Here is a 24,295-nt window from a genome sequence, read left to right as displayed (position 1 = left end):
GCACATGCCCCAAACCCACCCCCCTTCCATCCCAGAGATATCTAATATCTCTGGTTATATACAATAATATGGTTATTGTTTATCATGTATTTTTTAGAAGTTTTGGCACATGTTGTTTGCATTTCCCAACGGTAGATTGTTTAATTTTACATGTTTGAATTGCATGTGTACTATGAGTTAATTTTATCCTTACTACATAGTTGATATTCATCTATGAAAAACAAAAAAACAGAGGCAAAACACAAAAACACAAATTAAAATGAATCAAAGACCTAAATGTAAGAATTAAAACTATAAAACTCTTAGAAGAAAACACAGGGGTAAATCTCCATGATCTTAGATTTGGCAATGGTTTCTTAGATATTCACCAAAAGTACAAGCAACAGAAGAAAAAATGGAAAAATTGGACTTCATCAAAAATTAAAAAATTTTGTGCATCAAAAGACACTATCAAAAAAGTGAAAAGACTGCCTAAAGAATGGGAAAAAAAATATCTGCAAATCATATATCCAGTAAAGGACCAGTACCCAGAATGTATTGATATAAGGAACTCTTACAAATCACAACAAAAAGACAAATAGCATAGTTAAAAAATGGACATAATACTTGAATAGGAATTTCTCCAAGGAAGATATACAAATGGCCAATAAGCAAATGAAATGATATTCAAAATTTTAGTCATTAGGGAAATGCAAGTCAAAACCACGAAATACCACTTCATACCCACTAGGATAGCTATAATCAAAAAAATCCCTGAGGGCTTCCCTGGTGGCACAGTGGTTGAGAGTCCGCCTGCCGATGCAGGGGATACGAGTTCATGCCCTGGTCCGGGAAGATCCCACATGCCGCGGAGCGGCTGGGCCCATGAGCCATGGCCACTGAGCCTGTGCGTCCGGAGCCTGTGCTCCGCAACGGGAGAGGCCACAACAGTGAGAGGCCTGCGTACCACACACAAAAAAACAAAAAACCTGAAAATAAGTGTTACTGAGATTGAGAAGAAATTGGAGCCTTCATACATTGCTGGTGGGCATGTAAAATGGGGCAGTCACTGAGGAAAACAGTTTGGTGGTTCCTCAATAAGTTGAATATAGAATGACCACATGACTGAGTAATTCTACTCCTAGGTATAGACCCGAAAGAAATGAAAATAGTGTTCAAACAAAAACTTGTATATGAATATCCATACAGTACTATTCACAAGAGCCAACAGGTAGAAACCCAACAGATGAATGGATAAACAAAATGTGGTCTCTTCATACGATGGAACATTATTCAGCCATAAAAAGCAATGAAGTACTGATGCACACTACAACGTGCATGAACCTTGGAAACATGCTAAGTGAAAGAAGCCCAACACAAAATATCACATTATTGTGCCAGTCCTTTTGTATGAAATACTCATAGACACAGGAAGTAGATTAGTGGTGGACAGGGACAGGGGAAGCGGAGTAACGGAGAGGGTTTCCTTTGGGGTGGTGAACATGTCCTAGAACTAGATAGTGGTGATGGCTGCACAACATCATGAATGTACTAAAAGCCAGTTAACCGTACACTTTAAAATGGCTGAACAGTAAATTTTATGTTACATGAATTTTAACTCAACAAAAAAATAATGAACACACCCCCCTCTCCCCAAAAGTACGTTGTTTTAACTTTTTTTTTTTTTTTTTTTGAGGTACGCAGGTCTCTCACTACTGTGGCTTCACCCATTGCGGAGCAAAGGCTCCGGACGCGCAGGCTCAGTGGCCATGGCTTACGGGCCCAGCCGCTCCGCGGCATGTGGGATCTTCCCGGACTGGGGCACGAACCCGTGTCCCCTGCATCGGCAGGCAGACTCTCAACCACTGCGCCACCAGGGAAGCCCAAGTACGTTGTTTTCAGATTCCAGGAGAGTCAAGTACTGAAACAGAGAAACATCTAGAAGAACCCGAATCTGTCCAAGTCCCATTCCAGGGCTTCTCGCTTTCCCCTGAAAAGGCAACCCACCTTCGTTTAAGACAGTGAATGTTATCTTCAGCTAGAAAAAGTCCTGAGTCAGAGCTCTACAGCCAAAGCACTCTCAAGCTCTTATTTGCTGTTTTATTACACGTCTCCACCCCAGCCAGCACCAGCCGTGATGTTCACATGTTGTAAATACACTTTGCAGAGACCGTGCAGTTTCCCGGCCACTGCCTGTAATAACTGCCTATCTCCTCTTTGCCATCTGTGGGTGCTGATAGCTGCTTGCAGGCAGTTGGTGCTGGACGGCTGCCCAGGCGCTGCCCCCGTGGTCAGGCTGCTCACATTCTCACTCCCCCTACCCTGGTCCCTTGAAGAGGTAAACGGACAAATTCTTTCTCTTTAGCGAGGTTTGTTAGAGTTGCCTGGTGTGTGTTACCTGGGGAATGGGGACCTCCCAGACTAGGCTGGGCATCTCCCAGCTCCCATATGGCACTCAGGCTCCAAAGTCAGGTATCACAGCCAGGAGCCCTGGCCAGACAGTAACGGAGCCAGGCACAGCCTCTTCGAGCCCAGCTATCTTCTTCCTACAGGTCACAGTGGTTACCTGAGTGTTTGGGCATCACTGTGTCACCCTCCTTCTGGGCAGGATGGAACAATACAATGGTCCCCATACACAGAACACGAGGTCAAGCCCCCAGGCGAACAGTTTTGGTTTTCTCAGACGCAACCCCTTTTCCCTTGTCCAAACACATGCACAATTTCTGGGCAGATTTCCGTAATTATTTCATCCTTTATTCTTCTAGGAGTTACCAGTCTGCAGTAAAATGGTGAAAAGAGTAGACTGGAGAAGAAAAAGCCATAAAAATCCTAAGCAGTACACGAAGGACAATTCATCTTTGAATCACTGGATAATTTATCAATTTCTCTTGTTCAGACCTAAACATTGTTGAGAAAACAGACTGTTCAGCTGTTCTATTGACTATATCCACACTACACGTCTATGCTCAGACAAAAAGGGCTGAAAGGGGAGGTACGTACACCAATAGGGTAATAGTGGGTAACTCTGCGTGACAGAATTATGGGTGTTTCTTCTTATCTAATGGCTGTAATCAGCGTGTAGTGTAATATTAAAAAGACAAGTCCTTGAAATAATAAAAGGACAGCTGTGTCCCCACCTCCCTGCAATCCAAACACTCCCTGCCCCGCGTACCTTGTTGAGCTTGCCCAGTGAGGATATGAGATCCGCCCATTCGCTGGAGGACTCAAAATTTCTTAAAGCCTTTTCGATCACAGAAGAGTAATTTCTGTATCTGTAATCATTCAATAGCTCCTGCTCTTCTGGATCCATTCTCGCAGCAGAGAAGGTATCTAAGAGGGAATCAGTGAATAGACAAATGAGGCAGCTCTTTGAGGATGAAAAGCGTTCCCAGCCCAGAGTCCCAGAGGACACACGGCCACAAACGTTCCTATGCACAAACGCGCTGGGCGATCCAACTCAAATATTTAGCAAGGCTGCTGAGCTAGGCACGATGGTAGATAAAAGATAAACGGTTCCGGCCCTCCTGGACTCTGAGGGAGACAAATGGACAGAGCAGAAAGAAGTAAAAGGCTAGGGTTCCACTCAGTGGACAAAAGGAATTCTGGGAGCAAAGTCACAAAGTGGCTAACTGCATGTTGTTGCTGACGGGTAATTCTCAACGCAGGCGATCGCCCCCAGCATAGGGCATTTACAAAACCTAAGGAGAAGCAGATCTATGGTCTCAACTGAACAGTTGGTTTAGCAATCCAATCCTCTACAACTAGACTCGGAGAGAGGATTGGAAATATTCTACAAGAAAACCAGGAGGAAAAAAAGGACCTAAGGGTGAAGCGTCTGACAGCAGTGGTGTCAGAAACCCACTGCGTGCCTGTTCATTTACTAAGTGCCAATTATCTGCCAGGCCCCCGACAGCTCTATGCCCCTGGGTGAGCAGTCTGCATGGAGGTGTGTCACACCAGGGCCCAAGCAGTCATCATTTTATTCTGGCCCTTGTATATTCTTTGATGGATTCTTTCTTTTTTTTTTTTTCTGTGGCTAGATGCATTCATTATATATGAACCACTGCAGCTACTGCAAAGCCTGAGACATCGACGACCCGAGCCTGATGCCAACAGCAACCATTTCCTTTTCTTCTCATCCCCAGTGTGACAAAAGGAAACAACATGAGATGCTGCAGATTTGCCTTTTTGAAAACATCCACCATTTATACATTATAACATATAGAAATACATGCTTAAGTTTTGTTTTTACTCTTTCATTTCAAAAAAAATCTGAAGGTCAAGCCTTCAGTCTATTCAAACAAGTTACAGCTCTGAAAAGCACTCCACAAGGCGTGGAAATGTCGAATCGTTCCCTTGACTTGTCGCCAAGCTCCATACTCCAATGTTTTCTCAAAAGTGATGCCTTAGGGTTTCCACTTGCCTCCTTTCTTTCATCTTCATCTGATTAAGATCTATTTAAAGTGTGGCAGGCACCCACACCAAATTCCTTGCCCCCTTTTCCACACTAGGAGAACCCTCATTTTGCTCAGGGCGGCACTATAGTTCCCAGCCTCCCTTACAGCTAGGTGGCCGTATGACAGGGCTGGACAAATAGAAGCTGCTGGTGGGGGACTCTTCTGGCCTGTTGTCCTCCACCTTTCCCCTTCTTTCTGCCTGAAACAAAGGTTTGATGTTGGAGCTGAAGCCACATCGTGCAACCACGAGGAAAGAGCCATCTTTAAGGCATGACTTCCCTGCATAAGTGGAAGGACAGAGCAGTTGAGGCCCCAGATGGCTTTAAGAAGGTGCCATACCAACCCTGGACACTCTGCCCCTGGACTTACTGTTTTCTGCACATAAGAGCTAAGTTAAGCCGCCGTTCAATCAAGTTTTCTGTTACTCACAACCAAACACGATCCTGTTTGATTTATGAACCTAAGTAATATCTCACTAGTACGTGGTCTGAAAGGAGAAATACGGAGCAATGGTGACATGATTGAATCCCCTGAGTTGGCGTTAGTTGGCTCACCAAGCTGCATGTGGTCCGTCTAATAAAAAGCCAGATATCACAGATGGAAGAAACTGAACTGCAGGGACAATATGATGTTTAAGCCTCAATCTTTCATTTACTGGCCACAGTGAGGCTGTAAGACTCCCATGATATCTTCTACTTCACATTCGATTGCTCTGGGCCCATTGCGGTCTTCTTAAGGCCAACACAACTTTCCAGTTGCCAACGTCAGTGGACCCTGTTTCCTCATTCACCTCTCAGGAGGACTGTGCAGCAGGCCACTTCCTCCTTCTCCAAACAGCCTCCTGTCTGCCCACACTCCTCTGGCCCACCAACATCTCTGCTGTACCTTCTCGGCAGGCCCATCCTCCCCTACGCGACTGCCAAATGCTGGCATTCCCAGGCACCAAGCTGGGGCCTTCTCTCTCTCTCTCTCCCCTCAATAATCTCTCCATTCCTTTAACTAACAAATACCACCTTCATGCTCATGACCCACAGATTTATAACCTCCCGAACCTCCCCCTCCAAGGCCCAAATTCATGCAAATGTTTCCTCGACTTCTCCACCCGGATATGGAACGTGTGTCTCAAACCAGGTGCATCCCAAACTAGACACTCGAGTGTCCATCAACAAAACGTGGTCTAGCCACACGACGGCACGCTATTCAGCAATGAGAAGGAAGAGTCCTGAAACATGTGACAGGGTGGATGAACCTGGAAAATACAAGCTTAGGGGAAGAAGCCAGTCATAAAAGGCCACATATTGTATGATTCCATCTATATGAAATGCTCAGAATAGGCCAATCTGTAGAGGTGCAAGTAGATTAGATAGTGGTTGCCTAGGGTGGGGAGTACGAACAGGGGAGTATCTGCAAATGGGCACAAGGGTTCTTTTGGTGGGTAATGGAAATGTGCTAAAATTGGATTATGGTGATGTCTGCACACCTCTGTAAATTTACTAAAAATCACTGAACAGTATATTTCAATGAATGAATTTTATGGTCTGTAAATTATACCTCAATAACACTGTTTTGGAAAAACCCTCTTTGTTTTTTCTTTTCTAATATAGTTTATTACAGGATATGGAATATAGTTCCCTGTGTTATACAGTAGGACCTTATTGTTTATCCATTCTATATAAAATAGTTTGCATCTGCTAATCCCAAACTCCCACCCCATCCCTCCCCTACCTCCCCTCCTCCTTGGCAACCACAAGTCTGTTCTCTATGTCTGTGACTGTTTCTGTTTCGTAGATACGTTCATTTGTGTCATATTTTAGGTTCCACATAGAAGTGATATCATATAGTATTTGTCTCTTTCTGACTTACTTCACTTAGTATGATAATCTCTAGGTCCATCCATGTTGCTAAAAATGGCATTATTTCATTCTTTTCTATGGCTGCGTAATATTCCATTGTGTGTATATACACCATATCTTCTTTATACATTCATCCGTCAATGGACATTTAAGTTGCTTTCGTGTTAAAAAACCCTCTACTCTTGATTCTATCTGCTCAACCTGCTCCTTCTCGTCTTCTTTTCCTCAGAAAGTGGCCCCGCCATCTGTGGGAACTTCAACATCGTCCTGGACTCTTCCTTCTCTTCACCTGTCACACTCAACCCAAGTCCTGTTGGCTCTTCTTCCAAAATACCCGTGGACTCTCCACTGTGCAAGCCACCTTTCTCCTGCAAGCCTGCAGAAGCTTCCTAAGGGTTCTCCTTCACTCTTGCCCCTCTCCAGTGTACTTTCACACAGCACTCCAAGTCCTCTTAAAACATAAAGCACTTCCCCACCATGTTTAAACTCTTCCCATTTAGCCTACAGTAAGTCCACACTCCCCCCACCCAACTCTGTGGCCTACAGGGCTCCACCTGACTCTCCTCAAGGCACTCTGCTTGTCCTAAGACAACTCATTCTACCACAGAGCCTTTGCACATGCTGGGGCTCTCTGCAAAAATATACTGTGCTATGCATAGGCACACAGTAAGACTGCCTGCTCATTCTTGGAAAGGCCTGTCCCTTTTTCTGAAATAATAGCCTTCATACTTTTTGAAAATATCAAGGATGGTAATGAGAGGTGTAGTTTGTTTTGCCAAGTAAAGAGATAAGACTTTAGTACATCCCAACAGTCCATAAGTTTTTTTTTTTTTTTTCTTAATTCCAGGAAATGTACAGGTCTGAAATCCCGTGTCTCTGAACCACTGCAATACTCCATGCAGGCTGCTCACTGTATTAGGTGTCTATGCACTGGAGAAAGAAACATGAACAAGGCAGGGTTCTACTCTCACAGTTCAGAGCCTAATAAAAGAGGAAATACCTAAACACGTAATTTCAATTTAATGTGGCACAGTGACGGAGGGTGGGCTGATGTAACAGAGTGATGCTGGCAAGAAGTGCAGAGGAAGCCCAGCTACCAGCAGAGACGTCCTCAAAGTCCACAGGTGTGGGTGCTTGTTAGCAGGAAGAGAGCCTGGTCAGTGATAACATGTGTTTAGGAGGGGAGGTGGCAAAGGGGTACCACTGCTCATGGTTAGGAAGGCGTCAGCCAGGTAAGAGCAGGTAACTGGAGCAGTTCAACGTTATGCTTGGTTATAAGAAGAAAGTACTATTCAACGTAACTAACAGCACTGGTGAGAAGTTTGGAAATATGCAAGCTCTTTTATTTCAAAATATGGGGCACTTGATACTATGCTAGTAAGCGAGTCTTCTCGGGGGGGGGGGGCTTGGCAAATCTATCATATCTGCATGTATTTCTCTCATGCAACACACAAGAGTCCTAAGAGATGGGTATTATCAGCCTCCAGATGAGGATACTGGGAATCAGGCCCTCCAGAAAATTGCTGGGGTCACATAGCAAGCAACTGGCGGAATTAGGACTCCAGCTCAGGCCAGCCAGGTGCCACAGGGCCTCGACTACATTAAGCTACAGGTAAAATTAATAGTGCAGCCCTTATAGAGCTCTTTTGACAATGATTTTGCAATCTACTCTGGATACCTTTTCTGTGAGAGACTCAATAGCTCAGTAAGACTGATAGAGTTCTACAGCCTCCTAACAATTACACCCAAAGGAGTAGTCGTATAAACAAGTGTATCAGACCAGACGAATCCTCCAGAAAATGGAAAATGTCAGCTGGGAATCTCTCACCTTAACCATTCTTAATTTCTTAGGAAAACAAGTTTGAGTGAAAAATCAACTGTCTAGATCCAAAAGAAGTTAGTATTAAAGATGTTTACATGAAAGACCGTTTCTGAGTTAGATGAAAACATAGGTGAGTGAAAAGTGTCAGAGTCACCCTTCCATGAGCCAGAACACTTATCAGTAGATAATGATCCTTAATCACAGCACAGAAACACTCATCTGCAAGTGGTTTAATCAACTGTAGGGCACATGATGTTGAATCGGGTCTTTCAGAGTGGTAATTAAATTGAGGTGGCAAAAAAGACACATAATGGGAGAAGGCTCTGGGGGGAGAGGAGCGCCTCCACTGCCTTACCAAAATATCCTGCAAAGATTCTCCCAAGTGTAGGACAGCTGTCCCAGGTTAGGGAAACACCTGAGGGTAACAGACTCCATAAGCAGCGGCACTGAGTTGGTAAAAGACCATCCAGGAAGGCAGCAGCTGGCAATCCTGCAAGTCGGAGGGGCCAGGCGGCTGAGCGCGCACTGCGGCTGGGATCCCTTCTCCTGCGGACAGTCGGGAAGACTTGGGGGGGTCTTCCCTTAACAGGAAAGCCTTCATCTTATAAAGGTCTCGATCCCTAGCCCTGCTCCCCGACCAGGACCGCGAGCAAACAAAGCCGCGGCTTCGGCATCCGCCGGCCGCGGTGAGGGGCGGCCGGGCCGTGACCCACCTGACCTCCACCTGCTGGACGAGAGGCCGCGCCGGGCCAGGCCGCTCTTCTTTCGCTGCAGGGAGCCGGGGGAACTGGGAGGGGACCCCGCTCAGCCTCCCGGGCTGCCCCTTGGGGGGCCGGGGCCGGAGCCCACGCCCACTAGAGGCCTCGCTAGGGCCGCCCCCGCACTGCAGCAGTGAGCGCCCGCGGGCCCCGGCCGCGCTCGGGAGAGCCACCTGCACACCGGGCCCGCCTCCAAGGCGCCGCCCGAACCCTGTGCACCCGGGGAGGACGCACCCGCCGCTCGCGGACCCCCAAGAGGAGACGCCCCGGCTACCTCGGCTTCGCCTGGCGGCCGAAGGCGCCGGTCCGACTTACCGGCGGCGGCGGCCTTTCTCGGCGGGCGCGCCCACGGGAGGCGCGGAGGAGGTGAGCTGGACACGAAGGGTTAAACGATCGGCAGCTGCGGCGCGGCCGGGAGCCAAGACGGCGGAGAAAGCGCAGCGCCCTAGCCACAGCGGCCGCGGCTCCAGGACACTGGGCGGGCCGGGGGGGCGGATCTTAGACGCTTGGGGGCGGGGACAAGGGCGGGCCCTTGGTGCGTGGGGCGGAGCCTAGAAGGGCTGGGCCGGGAGGCGGGCCCTTGGCGTATAGGGGCGTGGCCAAAGGAGGGGCTTCTCTGCGGACAGGGCGAGGCAGGGCGGAGAGGCGGACCCTCGGCGCGTGGGGGGCGGGGCTAAGGGAGAGCCCTCGGTGAGTGGGGCAGAGGCCGGGGAGTGTCCTCGACGCTCGGGGCAGGGCCCGGAAGACGGGCTCTTGGCTTGGGGGGAGGGACCAGGAGGCGGTACCTCGGCTGGCGGGGTGGGTCCCGGGGGCGGGTCCTCAGCGCGCGGGGGCGGGTCCTGAACGCGGACTCCAGAGCGCAAGGCTCCCACCTCAAGTCTCCCGCAGCTTCCCGGCGGAGGGCGTCGCTCTCAGCGAGAACAACTAGCTCCCGCCCTCGCCGCGGGTCTGCTTCTGGGGAGGCATAGCACAGGTTGGGGATAGGTTTGGCTCCGCCTCTCATCTGGGCCTTCCCCCGACACACCCAAATGGAAGAGGACGTCGGTCAGTGAATCAGCTGGCCCAAGGAGAGGTTTGGAGTTACAGACAAGGAGAACCGATGGACCCGAGAAAGGTGGGCTCCATGGCACTTGGCCATCGGGACTACACCCAAACTCTCGGGGAGGAAGCGAAATGAACCCTTCTGTACACGTTCGGGCTGCTGGAGGTTTGGGGACCCTGGTAAGGTGCGCCGGCCCCACAGGCTGCACTTTTCCGACCCTTGGCATCTGAGAAGGTGAGGTGGATAATTCCCTGAATGAGCTTCTTAATGTGGGCTCTGGCTCAGAAAGGAGACCTCACATCAAGTCTAAGGAGCATTCATGTTTCCAGATAAACTCTAACCCCTTCCTGTCATCCTCAGGAGCCTTCGGACCTGGACAGTCCAGACGCACCCAACCTGGCCTGACAGCTGCAGAGCAAGAAGCCCCTGATGACGGGACTCAGGCAAATTTCACCTGAGCATCCTGATTGCACCAGCTCAGGCTCCCAGCCAACCAAAGCAGTGCCACCTGTTGTTGATTGAGGCTGTGATTTCTATGGAAGCCTCTAACAATTGAACCCCTCACTGTCCCCTGGGAATTTTCAGACCTAGTTTGGGGCTCATAAATGCTAGGCCATCCATGAAAGTTTGGGGGGATGGGAGTGGGGAGTCCATGAACACGCTGAAATTGTGTAGACTATTTTGTGTTTATGTATGTTTCTGGAGAAAGAGTATAGAGTTTGTATCAGATTCCCGAGGGGATCTATCACCTCCCCCCAAACATCAAGAATGTTTTAATAGTTTGGGATGCTGAACCTCTCACCAGCCAGGCTTCTGATTCTTATTCCATCTCCACCCAATTGGCATATACCAAGTGTCCCAGATGTAAATCCTCTAATGGTCAATTCTAGGAATGGTCTTAAAGTAAAAACAGAAGAAAACTAAAGGATTGAGCATTTGCAAGACAAAGAATTAATTTCATGAAAATTGATTTCCTAATGAAGATGCGATAAACTCCATTTTTACAAAAACAAAGTTGACAAACAGGTGTTTCTTTTCTTTTTTTTAGGTTTCTCAAATCCTAGCCACACTGCACATGGCATTGAACTAACAGAGATAAAAGAACTGCTTATACCCACCATTAAGGAGAGAGAATCAGTTTGTCTGTGCCAAAACCAACATGTACAACTTTGTCCTAGTGCATTTATATAAAATAATACACTTGCCTTATAGTTAGGTCACCTAGCTCTGAAGAATGCCAGGTGTGTGGGAGGTTAATATAAATTAACTTTGACAAATAAGGGTAGTGTAAACCCTTAAAAGAACTCCATTTATAATCAGGATTATATGTAAATGTACAGCACTAAGATTTAAAAGTTTATTCTTACAAGGATCTGTTTACTTGGGTCAAGCTGTCTTGTCACCCTTGATGTACTGAGCTGTGTTCATCTGTTTAAGACATGTAAATAGCATAGGTTCCTTGCATAATAATAAACTAATTAGGGCACTTCAGATTTAATTTAAATCAAAATTTCACCCCTTTTGAGAGTGAAGAAAGAACTGTAAATCAGAGGAAATGGGTCAGGCTGGCCCACCTATTAGGAAGATTGGCCCAGGGAGACTCATTCTGAGTTTCCATGTGCAGATACTGGTGACCCTCCAAGCCCGTCTCTTCTCCACCCATCTGTGTAGAAATCTTGCATAGTTCTGTAGTTGATGCTGTTCCCACTTTGTGGTTGACTTGCAGTAAGGAGTAAACCTTTGTCAGGATCGTCATTATCACCTGCCTTATCTCCACTGTATCACTGTTTGGGCTCTTGGGCTGTCACAATCCTCTTACAGTTCAGTAGGCGAGGGCAAAGTTTACAGACCAGGTCTAAAGCTGATGCTGTATTTGGGTTTCCCACACGGGTGTCAACCTAGAAAAGTATATCACAGAGAAGCTGATGTGGATGGGATCTCTGGCACCATTTGGTGCCTAAAAACACGTATGAGATAATCCATTTAAAATGTGCCACTTTAGGGAATTCCCTGGCAGTCCAGTAGTTAGGACTCCACACTTCCACTGCAGAGGGTGCAGGTTCGATCCCTGGTTGGGGAACTAAGATCCCACATGCCGTGTGGCACGGCCAAATAAATAAATAATAAAATATGCCACTTTAAAACCGTATTTCATGTATCTACTTTATGGAAAAGTTCACACAGAGGCTGGTTTGGGGATCTAATAACCATATGGCTTACAAATCCCTTAGATTCAATGTATCATCTTCCTTAATTTTTACACCAAGGGAGTTGCCTGTGGTCTTTAGACTGGTAATAGTGAAGCTGGATGTACCAAGTGCTAGGCACCAAGGAATTTTTCTGTCAGACAGTCCTGGATCCAATTTTGACTCTTGGCTCTTAGCTGCGTGATCTTGAGTAAGTTAATCAGCCTCTCTAAGCCTTTATTTCCTCACTTGAAAAAATGACATTAATACCTACCTCAAAGGACTGTTGTGAGAATTATGTAAAACAATGTCAGGAAAGTATTAAGCGTGACATATGGACTAGCATGCCGTGGGTTCTCACTTCATGATATTTTTGCCTTTACAGCATACTATGAAATGTTTTCATGCACTTCTGTTAGTTAGATTCCTTTTGGTTGCAAGCTACAGTAAGTCACTTCAAACCAGCTTAAGGAAAAGGGAAACTTCTTTAAAGGATACAAGAGTTTCCTAGAGCATCTCTTAGAACCTAGGATCTCAAGGATGGTCTGAAGCTGGGGAATGGATGCCACTGTGAGAAGAGGGGCCATCTCTCTTTGGGCCACTCTGTAGCTGCTTTTCTTTTCTTTTCTTTTTTTTTGCAGTACGTGGGCCTCTCACTGCTGTGGCCTCTCCCGTTGCGGAGCACAGGCTCCGGACGTGCAGGCTCAGCGGCCATGGCTCACAGGCCCAGCCGCTCCACGGCATGTGGGATCTTCCCGGACTGGGACACGAACCCGTGTCCCCTGCATCGGCAGGCGGACTCACAACCACTGCACCACCAGGGAAGCCCAATGTAGCTGCTTTTCTTGAGAGTCAATTTCCTCCTTCTCTGGCTATGCCCGGCTTCCTCCTTAGACCACGTGGGGTGGGACATGGCCACTCACAGTAGCAGCTCTGAGTGTGCCCTGATCCAGTCCAGCTGGCCCTGCTCTTCAGAGGAAGGGTGTACAGCTGGAGCAGTCAACAGAGGCTAGCAGGACAGAGTCATCTTGCAGCTGCTGCAGCTGCAAACATGGGGAAAGAGCAGGGGGGGATGGGTCCAGGAGATAATTCTTGGGAAGAGGGTGCTGGGCACACCATCGAATAAGAGCCCCCAGTGACCTTTCCATAAAAATGAGAAATTCCATTCTGATCAGCAGTTTACAATTAGGGGTCTTCTCAGTGGGCTACATGCTGATCCAAAAAATGTCAAGGTGGGATATGGCTAGAGACAAAAAAGGGAGAAGAGATCAAAGGAATTGGCCTGTTTACTCCTACATTTCCTGTCTGTGACGCCATCAGGCAGAGCCTGAAAGAGCTCCACGGTCCCCGGGCTTCTGCCCGTCATTGACAGGAGTCTGGAGCCTGGCTGCAGAAGTCCATAGTATGAAAGGTATTCAGGAAACTTATAGAAAGCCATTAAAATGTTTGTAGAACCAGGCAAGAAGTCATTAAAATGTCTTAGGAGCTATGGTCTGAGACAAATATAAGAGCGTGCAGGATTTAATCAGGCAATATAGAGATGGCTAGAGGAAGTGAGATGCAGTCTGGGTGGGGTTCAGACTTCCCTCTACCCAAAGTGGATGGAAAAGTGATGTGAGGGTTGTGAGAGCTGAACAGGCACTTTGCAAGGCTGCCATCGCAAGTCAGAGAGTTGAGAAGAATAATATGCAACTGTGTTAGAGACCAGAAATTCTAGTGTCACTTATGTAGTCCTGGTCCCCCAAATAAGTGAAACCTTCAGCACTTCCATACTTTACTGATCTCCAAATGAAAAACACCATTACCCCTTATTTCTGCAGTGCTGTTGTCAGGAGATACGACGTGACCCTTGTGGTCATAATCGAGTGACAAAATTGCTGTTTCCCACTGTGAACAGCCCATCACAACTTGGTAAATCTGTGGTTTCTTTCCTTTGTATTTTGTGCATCGTGCACCTGTTGCATGTTTGTTGTTTGGCTACGCATTCCTTCTGAAGTCTTGACTCCCTAGCAAACTTTCTTCGCAAGTATATTTCTTGTCTTTCGTAAGATCCTTTGGTCGCCAGGTCTTTTTTCTGCAGGGTATAACCAGAACGCAGGAGGCTGGTTGCAAAACCAATCTCATTTGAAAGCAGTGGAGTTGCCTGTTGTCAGAGAGACCGCAAAAGGGGCCCAGGGAGGGGCATCTGAAGAACCACCCTGGGCTGTACCTTACAGGGGAGCAGAATAGGTTAAGGAGAAAATATCTGCATGTGTCGGAGCAAAGAGATGGTCTGGACAAAGTTGCCCAGGCATGAACTAGATGAAGAGTGGTAGGGCAATCTTGCAAACGTTCTGGGAAGAACACAGGATGCAAAACCCAGACGGAAAACCTATTACGGAAGAAACCTTAACCCAACAAAATAAGGACATTCCTCCCGAGTCCCTCAAGCCACACAACTCCATAAGTGTAAGAACCAATTTCAATGTACTCAAATGTGGGAAAACAGAATGAGATATAAAGCAGGGTTACAGAACTAAGGAAACAGGATAAATCACCATCCTTATAGAGTCGACAACCTGGAAACAGCAAGGAACACCTGGAACGTGGCTGGGACCCGCTGTGCAGCCCTGGGACCTCTCAGGAGGCTAGTGGTTTTCTAAGTGCCATCCCAATACCAGCAGCACCTGGGAACTTGATAGAAATGCCCACTCTTGGGCCTCAATTCCAGGCAATGTTTTAACACACCCTCCAAGTGGTTTGGCTGCCCTCTAATATTTGAGAACCACTGGACTATGTGCATCTCCCTCTCAGGCTAGAGCTTGGGCAGAGCAAAATTGCTCAGCTCCATTCCAGAACTAGACACTTTCCTTTTTTTTTAAAAAATAAATTTATTTATTTATTTTTGGCTGCATTGGGTCTTCGTTGCTGTGTGCGCGCTTTCTCTAGTTGTGGCGAGCAGGGGCTACACTTCGTTGCGTTGCACGGGCTTCTCATTGCGGTGGCTTCTTTTGTTGCAGAGCACGGGCTCTAGGTGTGCGGGCTTCAGTAGTTGTGGCGCAGGGGCTTAGTTGCTCCGCGGCATGTGGGATCTTCCCGGACCAGGGCTCGAACCCGTGTCCCCTGCATTGGCAGGCAGATTGTTAACCACTGCACCACCAGGGAAGTCCCAGAACTAGACACTTTCTCATCAGCGCCCCGCAAGGACAGAAACAGCGCCCCGCAAGGACAGAAACAGAATCGGACTACAACACCAGAATTCATTCATTTCCCAAACATTTATTAAGCCCCAAGTGCCCAAGCAGACATTCACCAGTTTTGGACGACTTTGTCCCGGACTAGCTGCCCGTGAGGCTCGGTGGCATCTGGAGGCAGGAGGGCCAAGTAGACGGGAGTCTCAGCCCCCTCCTCCACGGTCCTGGAGCCGAGAGCCCCCACCATGTCCGTCTTCACCCACCCAGGGCAGCATGCGTTCAGCAGAATCCTGTCCGCTTGTCTCTTCTCATCCAGACGCTGGGCCAGGATTCTCGATAAGACCGTGACCCCCAGTTTGGACACCCCATACGCAGAGTTGGGCCAGCCCTCCCTCTCATGCACCTCATTTTTTGTGTCATCCACGAACTTTTTCATGAGCTCCACCAGGTCTTCCTCTGTGAGTGTCTTACATCGGAACTTCTCCTGCAGATCTTCACTGCAGTTTTCAAGGGCTTTGCAACCCTGTAAACTACTGACATTCACCACTCTGCCTGAAACAGAATAAGAAAAATATAGAAGCATGTCACAAATACACAATCGTTGGTTGACTACTGACAAACATGATTGAGTCATGGGGCAGGTGTACTTGCTGATTTAAAAAATGATTCTAGGGCTTCCCTGGTGGCGCAGTGGTTGAGAGTCCGCCTGCTGATGCAGGGGACACGGGTTCGTGCCCCGGTCTGCGAAGATCCCACATGCCGCGGAGCGGCTGGGCCCGTGAGCCATGGCCGCTGAGCCTGCGCGTCTGGAGCCCGTGCTCCGCAACGGGAGAGGCCACAACAGTGAGAGGCCTGCGTACCACAAAAAAAAAAAAAAAAAAAAAAAAAAAATCTAATAAATAAATAAATAAAAAGCCAAGCATTTGAAGCCCTTAAAAAAAAAAAAATTCTAGAAGGCATTGAAAAAAAACCTCCAAAGGCATTCAAAAATGCCTCAGGAATGCACCAGTGGGTTTGAACTTTTTGTCCCTTGTTCTCCCAAAAGGAAGAACACATTTCTGTCATTAACAGGGGCTAAAGAGCAGTGATTCATTAGGTGAGCAGAAGGTAGGTCTGTAGTAGAATCACCAGGTAGTTTTATAAAACACACCCTCCTACACACACACACACATTTCCAGGTACTTGTGAACTTGTTTTCCAGGGGACAAGCACCCTCACCCTTAGATTATTTCCTAGGGTCCTGGGGCCACCTCTGTACCCCTGAGTGCCAAAATCAGGTTTAAGCAATCCCTTGCCAATGACCCTTGTCTATCCTTAATGATGGATACTTTCACATGTGGAATGGGTTGATTCTCCATCCCAGTTTTGATTTTCATTGCTTTTTTTAGCCCATAGTTAACAAATAATTAAATATAATTAGTGAGTTAATATTCATATTAGCAATGATTCACAGCTACTAATGAGACAGATCTGTCCATAAAATAAAATATGAAGGCCAAAAACTAGAAAATAATTTGAAGCGTTGATAGAAATCCCCAAATCAGTGAACATGTGAATTTACACACTTTATCAAACGTCAAAAAGCACCAAATTTGGGGGGTTCTTTTCTCACATATTATCCTGAATCCATATTCTTTGCATCCAACAGAATAACTGGATTTTACTTCATTTTCTGAGTGGCCTTCACCACAGGTACACATTTGTTGGTGGGGTGTGTACATGCTGGGAGATTCTTGGGGGCCCAGCCCCATACGGAGATGCGCGCACTCTGTCTTTGTACATAAGCATCTCACATAGCCCACAGGGACCCAAGACTCTTCAGTGTATTCTTTCCTCCCTTCCCTCTCTCTGTCTGTCTCTGGTAATAACATATTTCTTTCTCAACTTTTAACTTTGAAAACCTTTGCAACCTACAGAGAAGTTGCAAGAATGGTTTAATAAACACCCATATATATACCCTTCAGCTGAGTTCACCAATTGTTAACATTTTGCCACATTTGCTTTCTCTTTCTCTTAATTGTAGACAGATACCATAAACCTTCACCTTAAAACACTGTAGTATACAGAAGGGCCTTCCCTTCCGTAACCGCAAATGGGATCACGTTAATCATGGCACAACACTATTATCTAAACTATAGTCCATATTCAAACGTCCCTAATTGTCTCAATAATCTTCCTTTATAGGTTTTTTGTTTGTTTTCATCCTGGGTCCAATGGATTGCATGGACCCTGGAGGGGTAAATGGATTGCATTTAGTTGTCCTATCTCTTTAGTCTATTTAGACTAGAGCAGTTGACAGTGATCTTTTTAAAGACTCTAAGCCATTATTTTATAGTATTTCCCCCAGTTTGGATTGGCATGATTTTTTTTTTTTTATGATTAGATTCACTTCAATGTTTTGGCCAGGAATTCTGCTTTGCTGAAGTTATGCTCTTCATTGCTTGCTAAGCAGCTTTGTACTCAAACGCTTGGCTGCTACAAGGAATTAAATTCAAACGGGAAGGGAGGAAAAAAAAGAAAAAACAAATTACAGGAGCTACTTTTGCCTTCGATGGAAATAAAAAACTTCCTAAGAGGAAGAGGCGTCCTCTTTGATCTGAAGGCACACCCCCGGGGGAGAGACCAAGGGGTGACAGTTGCAACAGCTAAATGAGCCCAATCAGCCCTGAAAAGGGCTCAGCCCACACCATCACCACCACTCTTTGCTGAGGTCCAGGTGGCTCCCCGGTCCGGAAATAACCCCTACTGCGTTCCAGCAAGAGTGGGCATGTAGCTCCCCCTAGTGGCTCAACAGTTGCTTCACCTATTCACTCAATCTTGAACCAATAAGCAAGCGGGATAACTTTCTTTAAAGTGATATTATAAAGCTAAATAAAGAGTGGCTTTTAAATCAGCTTTGAATGTGGACAAAGTGACTCCCTACAAACCAAGGGGCAGTGATGCTCAGCGTTTTGCCCTCCAGGGTGACGTTTATTGAAAAGTCACCACTGTTCTCAATGTGTTGCAAACCAAAGATTCCCGCTTTGGGAATTACTGTAACAGAAAACTGGTTAAAGACAGTGATTCACCAGCACTGGGTTGGTCCCTGAGCCCCACCCTCCCCAAAGACTTCATTTACCTTTCAAAATGGTTGGTTCACAATCATTTGGCGCTATAATCCTTCCCTAACTAGAACTAATTATCCTGGTTTGATTGAGGGGTGAAGTTAGGAAACTGGGATACTGTTTCCAGCTCTGTTACTACCTGGATGTATTCACTTCTCTGGGGCTCAGTTTCCTTCTCTATAAAGTGAAGGTGTAGACAGATACCATAAATGTACTTTAAAATGTAAGTTTTTTTCAATACTTTGCAGCTTTCAAATTCTATGATTCTAAAATCCATAGGAAGAAGATTTCATGATACTTGGTAAAAGACACAGCTACAATGGAATACTATGCAGCTGTAAAAAAGAATAAGGGCCCCAGATATAGTAAGCAAGGTGGCAAACGTTATATACTTAATGTCCTTTTTTTTGTAAAAAGGGAAGCAAATATATATATATAATATATATGTATAATATACATATAATATATATATATATATATATACATTTATTTTTGCTTAGATTTGCATTTAAAAATTCCATCCCCTTGACCCTGGACACTCACCAACTCCATGCCCCTGGATCCAATGCTTCTTTGAGCCAGTACCTGAAACTCTACCTGTGAGCTTTCTATGATCCCATCCCACTAAGAAACCAGTAACAAGAATCACCTGTGGAGAATGGGGAGAGGCAGACAGGTGGAACCCTCACCATGCATCTTTATAAATTTAAATATTTTTGCACTGGAGATGATCTTTCTTCAAAATGTTAAATTAAGAAAAGCATGTTTCTAGTAAGAATCACAGAGTTCTTCTTCCTAAGAATCACAGTTGATTTCTTGGGAAAGAAAATCCTCAGGGAAGCAAGGCTTCTCTCCCCACCTCCCAGCCCAGTTGTAATTTACACAGCTAGGGTTGTTTGTCAGCAGTGGTCTTCCCCGCTGGACTCTGTGCTCCATGGACAGGACTGTCTATGCCCACAATACTCACCACTGTATTCCCAGCACCAGAGTAATGCCTGGATTATGGTAGGTGCTCAATAAATGTTTGTGGGAAAAGTAATAAAAGTTATTCATTGAATACTTGAAAGTGTGGGAAAGATATTTCCTAATAAAGAAAAGTTTCTTTTGGATGCTCTGAACCAGCTTGGCAAAGGTTGGTGCAAGAAGAAAGGAATAGAGGAAAATTCATAGTAATGAGAGAACAGACACTTTCCCCAAGCTCCAGGTGAACTGGGTGAGGCCCGGCCACCTTGGGGAATTGAGAAGGTCTCACTGAAGTTGCTCAAAGGCAAGAGGCCTTTGGGGACTTGAAACACCTTATCCTTCTAGGATTCAGTTCATGACTTGGGACCCAAGAGCATCACCATGTATCATACACATCTTTCTTTTTGGAGGTGGGGGAGAAGATGAACTTTTCATAAATGTTGAGGGAACAACTGGGTAGCCATATGAAAATGGTACGTTTAGATCCATCTCCTTCCTACACAAGGATAAACTTCAAATGAATCAGGTATCTAAACATACATGCATCTGTACACGCCTAAGTTCACTCATGCCTGCATGCATACAAACATACAAGTTCTGGAGGAAAAGGGAATTAATTCTTCCATAAACTTGGAGTGGGATATACATATCTTTCAATAAAGCTGAAATGTTCGGATGAGGGGCCAGATACTATGAGAAAATAATGCACTTTTCTATTTTTCCCCCTACAGAGAAATAGCACCCCTGGGTGATTCCTGGGGGACAGCCCCCCCGGCCACCACCCCAGGGGGTGGGTCGCCTTGCCGAGGGGAGACAACCTGACAGTCCACAAAGCTGGACTTACCATGAGGTTTCACTATCGGCAGTAATTCCCTGCAGACATTTCTCGTGGCAAAAAAGTTTGTCTTCAGTGTCATCTCAGCTTGAATGTCAAACGGTGTCGGATCATCAACTTTCAAAAAAGAGAAGGAAACAAAGTCATGCATTTCCTCCTGAAATTCATAAGACAAAGTGGATCTTATCTCTAATGAAAGACAAAACCAGCTAACTTTAAAAAAATAAATGTATTGATTTTTGGCTGCGTTGGGTCTTCGTTGCTGCGGGAGGGCTTTCTCTAGTTGCAGAGACCAGGGGCTACTCTTCCGTTTGGTGCGCGGGCTTCTCATTGGGGCGGCTTCTCTTGTTGCGGAGCGCGGGCTCGGCGGGGGGGCTCTAGAGCGCAGGCTCGGTAGTTGGGGCGCACGGGCTTAGTTGCTCCATGGCATGTGGGATCTTCCCGGACCAGGGCTCGAACCCGTGTCCCCTGCATTGGGAGGTGGATTCTTAACCACTGCGCCACCAGGGAAGTCCCCCGAAGTCCCCCAAACAAGCTACCTTTAAAACAATTTTTAAACCACGAGATCCGTGGTTCTCAAACTTGGAGCGTGTGTGGGAAGCAACTGCGGGGCCTGTTAGAACACAGCATCCTGGGCCCCGCCCCCAGAGTTTGGGATCCTGAAGGTCCGGGGTGAGGCTCCAAAATTTGCATTTCTAACCAGTTCCCAGGTGACGCCACAGCTACTGGTCTGCGAGCCACACTCTGAGCAGCAGTGATCAAAGTTCGCAGTCTTGGATGGGCATAGGAGGCCCCTGGGGATTCTGTTAAAATGCAGATTATAATGCAGCACGTGTGGTGGCGGGGCTGGAGATTCTGCGATTCCAGCGAGTGTCCAAGGGGGCAGGCGCTGCTGGCCGACAGCCCACACTCTGGGGGCAAGAGCTTCCAGCTGAAGTCAGTGTTCCTCCGTATGTCCTCCAGGAAGCCGGGTATTTATCCACCAATGCCCCAGCCGTCGGCTCCGGGGCTGTCAGTCGCCCCCCGCCCCCGCCCCCGCCCCCGCCTGCGCTCCCAGAAAGCCCGCAGACCGAGTTGCAGGTGCAGGGCGCTGCCGAGGGCCCAAGGCCAGGGGGATGAAGATTTAACGCTTCACAATGCTTCGTTTTCATCCGCTCTGCCTCTTGGATTTCTCTTCCCCACTAGGTTGTAAGTGAGGCTGGCCTGTTTATTTCTACCCGCAGCACATGGCAGATCGATAACTTTCTTACTCGAATAATAAGAGTAAGTAGTCTCCTCGATCTCCTCCCTCCCGCGCCCCGCCCCCCGGCCCCAAAGGAAGGTGCTACTTCAGACCACACTTATATATGTTTGATAACAAACAAAGCTTCCCTGGGGGTGGGAACCACGCTCGCTTCCTTTTTGCCAGAGCCTATCAAAGCTCTCCATTAAAAAGCTCCATTAAAGCTCTCTCAAGTCCACTAGCGCGTGCACGTGCGCACTAATCGTGCTCCCGAGACCCACTTCCTGTCCCGAGCAGATGCCTCCTCGTATCTATGAATGCGCCCTTTCAAGGAAAGTGAAAGCCCAAAGTGAGTTTGGAGACCCTTCGCAGAGAAAATGTTTCTGGCATTCGAAAGCTGATGAGCTTAGCAGGGCGTGGTCCCCTCCCAGGAGACCGATTCTCTTGCAAACCTCAGCAGCTGTCTGTTCTGGGAGGGTCCGAGCCCTGGCGTGCTCGGGCCCGCACAGGCCGGTAGGCGGGCGGGGCGCACTGTGCCCGGCGTCTGGGCGGGTCTTGAGCTAAACGAACCGCTCCCGCGACTCCGTGGGAAGCGAGAACCAGCCGTGGGAGGCGAGAGCTGAGTGCATCCCGAGGGGCGAGCTCTGCCTTCCATAACGTAAGTGGGCGGGTAGGGGGCGTATGCGGCTCACTGTCTCGCACCCTCGGAGCGCCCGGGGACCTCCCGCCCCCCACACCTACTCTTGAAGGCGATGCCCGCGTTGTTGACCAGCACGTTGAGCCCCCCGTACTCCTTGCGCAGGAAGGCGCGCAGGGCGCGGATGCTCTGCAGGTCGTCGATGTCCAGCTGGTGGAAGCGCGGGCTCAGGCCCTCGGCCTGCAGCTGCTGCACGGCCGCCCGGCCCCGCTCCACGTCCCGCGCCGTGAGCATCACGTCTCCCGGGAACTGCCGGCACAGGTCGCGCGCGATGGCGAAGCCGATGCCCTTGTTGGCCCCGGTGACCAGCGCCACGCGGGTGTAGGACGGCATGGCCGCGTGCCGGGCGCGCGGGGCGGTTGGATGAAGAGCGAACCGGGCCGTGGGCCACGGGCGGAGCGCGCTGCGGAGGCCCGGCCACAGTCAGAGAAGCCAGGAAGAGCTGTGTTCTAGGATCCAGCGCTGTGACTTGCAGAGAACTAGGCTCCGGTCCTCGGTCCCTCCCCTCCGAGGAGGGGCCGTCTGTTCCTGAAGGTTTCGTAACGCCCCATTCCCGGGTCCGCCCCCTCCCCGCGATGCGCCCTCTTTTGATCCCGCCTCTTGAGCCAAGTTGTGGTCTGCGGGGTCGAGACATTGTTGCCCTAAAGCAAAAGGGGACGGTGACGGGTCGATAGGGTCTAGAGATTCCTTGCAGTTGGATTGAAGAAACTATTGTAGGAGAACCCCAAAAGGAGAAAAACAAGTGCCGAGCAATTTTCTTGGGCGTGCGTCTGTTATCCACTGCAAAATGAGGATGTTCGCTTTTTCCTTGACTACAGTGAAATTATTTCGACACGGTAACTGCTTCTCAGGACATAGATCCCATTCCTTGCTTAAGAGAAACTCAAGAGAGGAATGAGAGAAAAAAAGGTCCCAAGAACAGATTTACTGGTGTGGGCAGGGTACCTAGCTGTGTGGGATCCTAGCTGTGTGCGCCCCCAAGTGGGAGAGAATGTTTATGAAACTCTCATTGTGGGTGAAGCCTCTTACCGGAATGTTTTTATTCATCTTACTCAACTCCTTCGGGTGCTCAGTGTGTGCATTTTAGGTTTGTCCAAGGAGGATACATATATGCATTTTTATCTCTAAGTGAAATTTGTGTCCATAAAGTTCAACTGAAAATGCATCTCCAAAGGTGTGTCACGGTGTGGACAAGCAATTAGAACTCTCCCACCCACCTTCTTTAGTGTAATCTGAGTGCATTTGATCTGAGTGTGTTTGATTAGTAACTTTTAGATTTATGGAGAGCTACGATCTCATTATGACTCAGCTCTACCCAAGCACAGGTTGGCTGAACTGCCTGTGTCTGTCACCCTGACTCCACTTTCTCCATCAAGTCAACAGGTGAGGTCAGGAAGGTGGGCACCTGCTGGGGCTCACCCTGTATTTTCTTTTTTCTCCTAAAGATTATTTGGAACTCTATTTTTTTAAAAATTAATTTATTTATTTATTGCTGTGTTGGGTCTTCGTTTCTGTGTGAGGGCTTTCTCTAGTTGTGGCAAGCGGGGGCCACTCTTCATCGCGGTGCGCGGGCCTCTCACTGTCACAGCCTCTCTTGTTGCGGAGCACAGGCTCCAGATGCGCGGGCTCAGTAGTTGTGGCTCACGGGCCCAGTTGCTCCGCGGCATGTGGGATCTTCCCAGACCAGGGCTCGAACCCGTGTCCCCTGCATTGGCAGGCAAATTCTCAACCACTGCGCCACCGGGAAGCCCTGGAACTCTATTGTAAAGATATAGGGCTATTCGGGTTTTTTGTTTCTTCTTGAGTGAGTTTAATTCATGTTTTTCAAAAAATTTGTGTATATCACCTAAGTTGTTGACTCTGACATGAAGTCGTTCATTATATGCCCTTATCAATCCTTTTAATATCAAGAGTGATGCCACTTCTCTCATTCCTGATATTGGTATTTTGTGTCTTTCGTATCTTTTTCTTGATCTCTCTTGTTAGAACTATTTAGTTATTTATTTATTTTCTTAAGAAAGAAGCTTTTGGTTTCATTGATATGTTTCTCTGTTTTTTCTGGTTATATTATATTTCCATTCTAATCTTTATTTCCTCTTTCTCATTTTGGGTTTTCTAGTTGGTTTGTGTTGTGGAGTTTTTGTTTGTTTGTTTGTTTTGTTTTTTAACCATAGAAGCTGAGATCATTGATTTAAGATCTTCTT

General features: G+C 47.5%; 2 protein-coding genes across 9 annotated transcripts in view; both read right to left on the bottom strand.

The window, feature by feature from the left end:
• The window catches only part of DOP1B (DOP1 leucine zipper like protein B), a 109,563-nt gene extending 100,066 nt beyond the window's left edge, over positions 1 to 9,497 (bottom strand). For all 8 annotated transcript variants that reach the window (XR_014294349.1, XM_082624590.1, XM_082624592.1 and 5 more), the window contains exons 1-2: positions 9,185 to 9,497; positions 3,152 to 3,309 (exon numbers count right to left, since the gene is read on the bottom strand). Coding sequence is in view for 7 of the 8 variants with exons in the window: in XM_082624590.1 (XP_082480716.1) it covers positions 3,152 to 3,289 (138 nt within the window). In the remaining variant the exon portion in view is untranslated. The remainder of the gene's footprint in view (positions 1 to 3,151; positions 3,310 to 9,184) is intronic.
• A 5,838-nt stretch (positions 9,498 to 15,335) lies between these two features.
• On the bottom strand, positions 15,336 to 23,065 carry LOC309807048 (carbonyl reductase [NADPH] 3). Its single transcript, XM_082626234.1, has 3 exons — positions 22,136 to 23,065; positions 20,182 to 20,289; positions 15,336 to 15,822 (listed from the first exon to the last, which is right to left on the bottom strand). Exons 1-3 carry the CDS (start codon positions 22,422 to 22,424, stop codon positions 15,386 to 15,388), a joined length of 834 nt encoding a protein of 277 aa, XP_082482360.1. The 5' UTR covers positions 22,425 to 23,065; the 3' UTR covers positions 15,336 to 15,385.
• Between the last annotated feature and the right edge of the window lie 1,230 nt (positions 23,066 to 24,295).

The sequence above is a fragment of the Mesoplodon mirus genome (genome assembly GCF_964341445.2).
Source record: "Mesoplodon mirus genome assembly, chromosome: 6".
Taxonomy (NCBI): Eukaryota; Metazoa; Chordata; class Mammalia; order Artiodactyla; family Ziphiidae; genus Mesoplodon; species Mesoplodon mirus.
This window is presented reverse-complemented; position numbering and strand designations above follow the sequence as displayed.

What these genes read in the sequence shown, in the direction of transcription:
- LOC309807048 (XM_082626234.1), bottom strand. Translation starts at nt 22,424, where the DNA reads ATGCCGTCCTACACCCGCGTGGCGCTGGTCACCGGGGCCAACAAGGGC. An exon ending in CGCGGGCATCGCCTTCAAGA is followed by an intron (nt 20,290 to 22,135) that starts GTAGGTGTGGGG and finishes CTTTTTTGAAAG; the next exon opens with TTGATGATCCGACACCGTTT. An exon ending in GCCGATAGTGAAACCTCATG is followed by an intron (nt 15,823 to 20,181) that starts GTAAGTCCAGCT and finishes ATTCTGTTTCAG; the next exon opens with GCAGAGTGGTGAATGTCAGT.